Raw genomic sequence first — 2,968 nt, 5'->3', positions numbered from 1 at the left:
ATTGTTAATATAAATATATTAAAACAATTTAAAAATATATAATATAATTTAAAATTAAAAAAATAAAACTTTTTAAAAACATGGTTTAACCACTATGCTAAATATGAAATTAATCATTAAACCTCTCGGTTTTCTTGGTCAAAAACAAAAAATAAACACGCATTTTATTTTTACTTGCTAAACAATTACTTAACGAAATGGCGCATATATTTCACTAGTTTGTGTAAATGGTGGAATTTAATTTTTTTTGCGGGACAATAGGTTATGTGTACACTTAATCATGTATTCAATGAAAAATATTATACTATGCCGCATCTATATTGAAAATAAAATTTTAGATTTTTTTTGTTAATATAAAATCATTTTTACGTGTAAATGGTGGAATTTAATTTTTTTTGCTGGACAATAGGTTATGTGTACGCTTAATCATGTATCCAATGAAAAATATTACACTATGCCGTATCTATATAGAAAATAAAATTTTAATTTTTTTTGTTAATATAAAATCATACTTATTATTTTATTTAATAATTTAAGTTATTGAATTAAAATAATTTTTTAACATAATTATATTGAATTAATTTTAACCATAAATTTAAATCTCACTATCTTCATTCTAATTAATAAAAATTAAATATAAAATAATATTGGTTTATACAAATTGTAAATCCAAAAACAATTTACTTGAAATATATATTAAAAAATAATATAAAAATACCATCTAACAATTTAAATATTTAAATTATTTATCACATAATTTTTTTTAAAAAAGGTAAGGTTCTTTGTCCTATATAAAATAAAAATAAATAAATAAAGACTAGATGCACGAGATTCACTCTGACTCATGCACCTAGACTATTTCATAACATGCTTATGGTTTTTATTTTTTATTTTTTTTAAATTTTATTCTTAATAAATATGAGTTGTTTATTTTTTTTGGTTTTTTATCTTTTATCTTTTATTTTATTATTTAATATGAAATTTTATTTATTTTAATATTTTAATATTTAGTTGATAATAATTAGTTTTTAAATTTTTTATCATGTAATAAAAATTTTGTAATTCTTTTTTTCTTTAATCATATCATTTAATATGCTTTTTAATTCCATTGACTTTTGCTTTTTTTATCTTTTTAATATAAAATTTTTATTTAAATTTAAATTTATTTTTATTTATCTTGTGGATAAGATCCTGTATGATAATTTTTACATAATTTAATTTAAAAATTAAGTTAAAAAATAATTAAATTAAGATTTTTTTAAGTTGAAATAATAATGCCAAAAACAAAATCGATCTCAATCCATAGAGTTGTAATTTCTAAAAACTCCAACTCACACGCACTAATGTACTACAACACACGCAAAGCAAAGAAAACAAGCTCACTCTTTGACCAGAGACTAAAAATAAAAAGCCATATATATACATATATATATAAATACTCAAAAAGCAGAATCTGACGTCACCGAAACTTTGACTCTCTTTCTGTTTTAAACCCACCCTCTCCCCTCTCTTTCCCATTCCTGCTCTCTCATTTTCTCAACCTTTCTCAGCGCCCAAACAGCCAAAAGTTAAAAAAAAAAAATGGTGAGAGACGTTGATTTGTACGTTACAGTCCCTAGTTTCTTCAGGTGTCCAATCTCACTTGACGTTATGAAATCACCTGTTAGTCTCTGTACTGGAGTCACCTACGACCGCACCAGCATCGAACGCTGGTTGGATAGCGGCAACAACACGTGTCCCGCCACCATGCAGGTTCTCAACAGCAAGGAGTTTGTGCCAAACCGCACTCTGCAGAGGCTCATCAAGATCTGGTCCGACTCGGTCCAGACTCAAAAAGACAACCGAGTTGACTCATCCGCCAGCTCGGTCGTCACGAGGGAAGATATTGAAGTTTTGGTTAAAGAGATGAGAGCCAAGAAGGATAAAAATGATCGTTTGTCGAAATTCATGTGTTTCGCTAAAGAATCCGAAGAGAACTGCGAGTTCTTGGCGAAATTTGATGGCTTTGTTGAAATGCTTGTTGGTTTTCTAGTCGGTGATAAGGACATTAATTTTCTCGAACGAGTTGTTAAAGTTTTTGTTTTGATTTTGAACAAAGTTGGAGATTACAAAGCTTTAAGGCTGTTGATTCTGAAGCAAAACAACGATTGTTTGTCTGCCCTCCTTGCTGTCTTAAAACAAGGAAGAAGCGTGAGTTCACGAATTGGAGCTCTTAAAATAATCGAAGCTATAACCCTCGACGCAGAGTCTAAAAAGATGGTCTCGGAGAAAGAAGGGTTCTTGCTCGAATTGGTGAAATTGATCAGCTTAGAAAATGATCCAAGATTGATCGAAGCAAGTTTATCATGTTTAATCGCGATTTCTATGTCGAAACGAGCTAAGACCAACCTAATCAATTTCAAAGTAATTGCAGAGTTAAGAAAGTTATTAACCGGAGGGCAGAAAGCGAGCGTTTCGATCATAGAAAAGGCATTGAAGTTGCTAGAAATGGTAACATCGTTGAGAGAAGGGAGGGCGGAGTTTTGCAATGACACGGCGTGTGTGGAGGCTGTGATGAACAAAGTGCTGAAAGTCTCGAGCGAGGCGACGGAGCATGCGGTGATGATATTGTGGAGTGTGTGTTATTTGTTTAGAGATGGTGATGCACAGGATGCTTTAGTGAAGAGTAACGGATTGACGAAGATACTGTTGTTAATGCAAAGTAACTGTTCACCTGGAGTCAGGCAAATGTCTGGTGATTTGTTGAAGATTTTCAGGGTGAATTCTAAGTTTAGTTCTTGTCTTTCTAGTTATGATACTAAGACTACTCATATCATGCCCTTTTGATGTTTCCAAGTATGGGGTGATTGATATAATTTTTCTCTCTTTTTTCAAGAGAGATTTAAAGATTTTCTCGTTCTTGTAAATCGAAAGGAAAATTTTGTTAGTGAATACAAAAGAGAATGAAATTGCTTGATTTTGGATAGGA

The 2,968-nt window shown here is 30.2% G+C and overlaps 1 protein-coding gene across 1 annotated transcript; it reads left to right on the top strand.

Moving 5' to 3' along the window:
- Window positions 1-1,503: 1,503 nt before the first annotated feature.
- LOC105124614 (U-box domain-containing protein 28-like) lies at window positions 1,504-2,968 on the top strand. The gene has a single exon (XM_011024705.1). The coding sequence runs from the start codon at window positions 1,582-1,584 to the stop codon at window positions 2,824-2,826; it is 1,245 nt and encodes a 414-aa protein (XP_011023007.1). The 5' UTR covers window positions 1,504-1,581; the 3' UTR covers window positions 2,827-2,968.

The sequence above is a fragment of the Populus euphratica genome, unplaced genomic scaffold, assembly GCF_000495115.2.
Source record: "Populus euphratica unplaced genomic scaffold, PopEup_1.0 scaffold35.1, whole genome shotgun sequence".
Classification (NCBI taxonomy): domain Eukaryota; kingdom Viridiplantae; phylum Streptophyta; class Magnoliopsida; order Malpighiales; family Salicaceae; genus Populus; species Populus euphratica.
Note: the sequence above shows the minus strand (reverse complement) of the source record. Positions and strands in the feature narration are given on the sequence as shown.

Bases quoted from the DNA above. Each gene is read 5' to 3' on its own strand.
- LOC105124614 (XM_011024705.1), top strand. From the start codon at position 1,582: ATGGTGAGAGACGTTGATTTGTACGTTACAGTCCCTAGTTTCTTCAGG.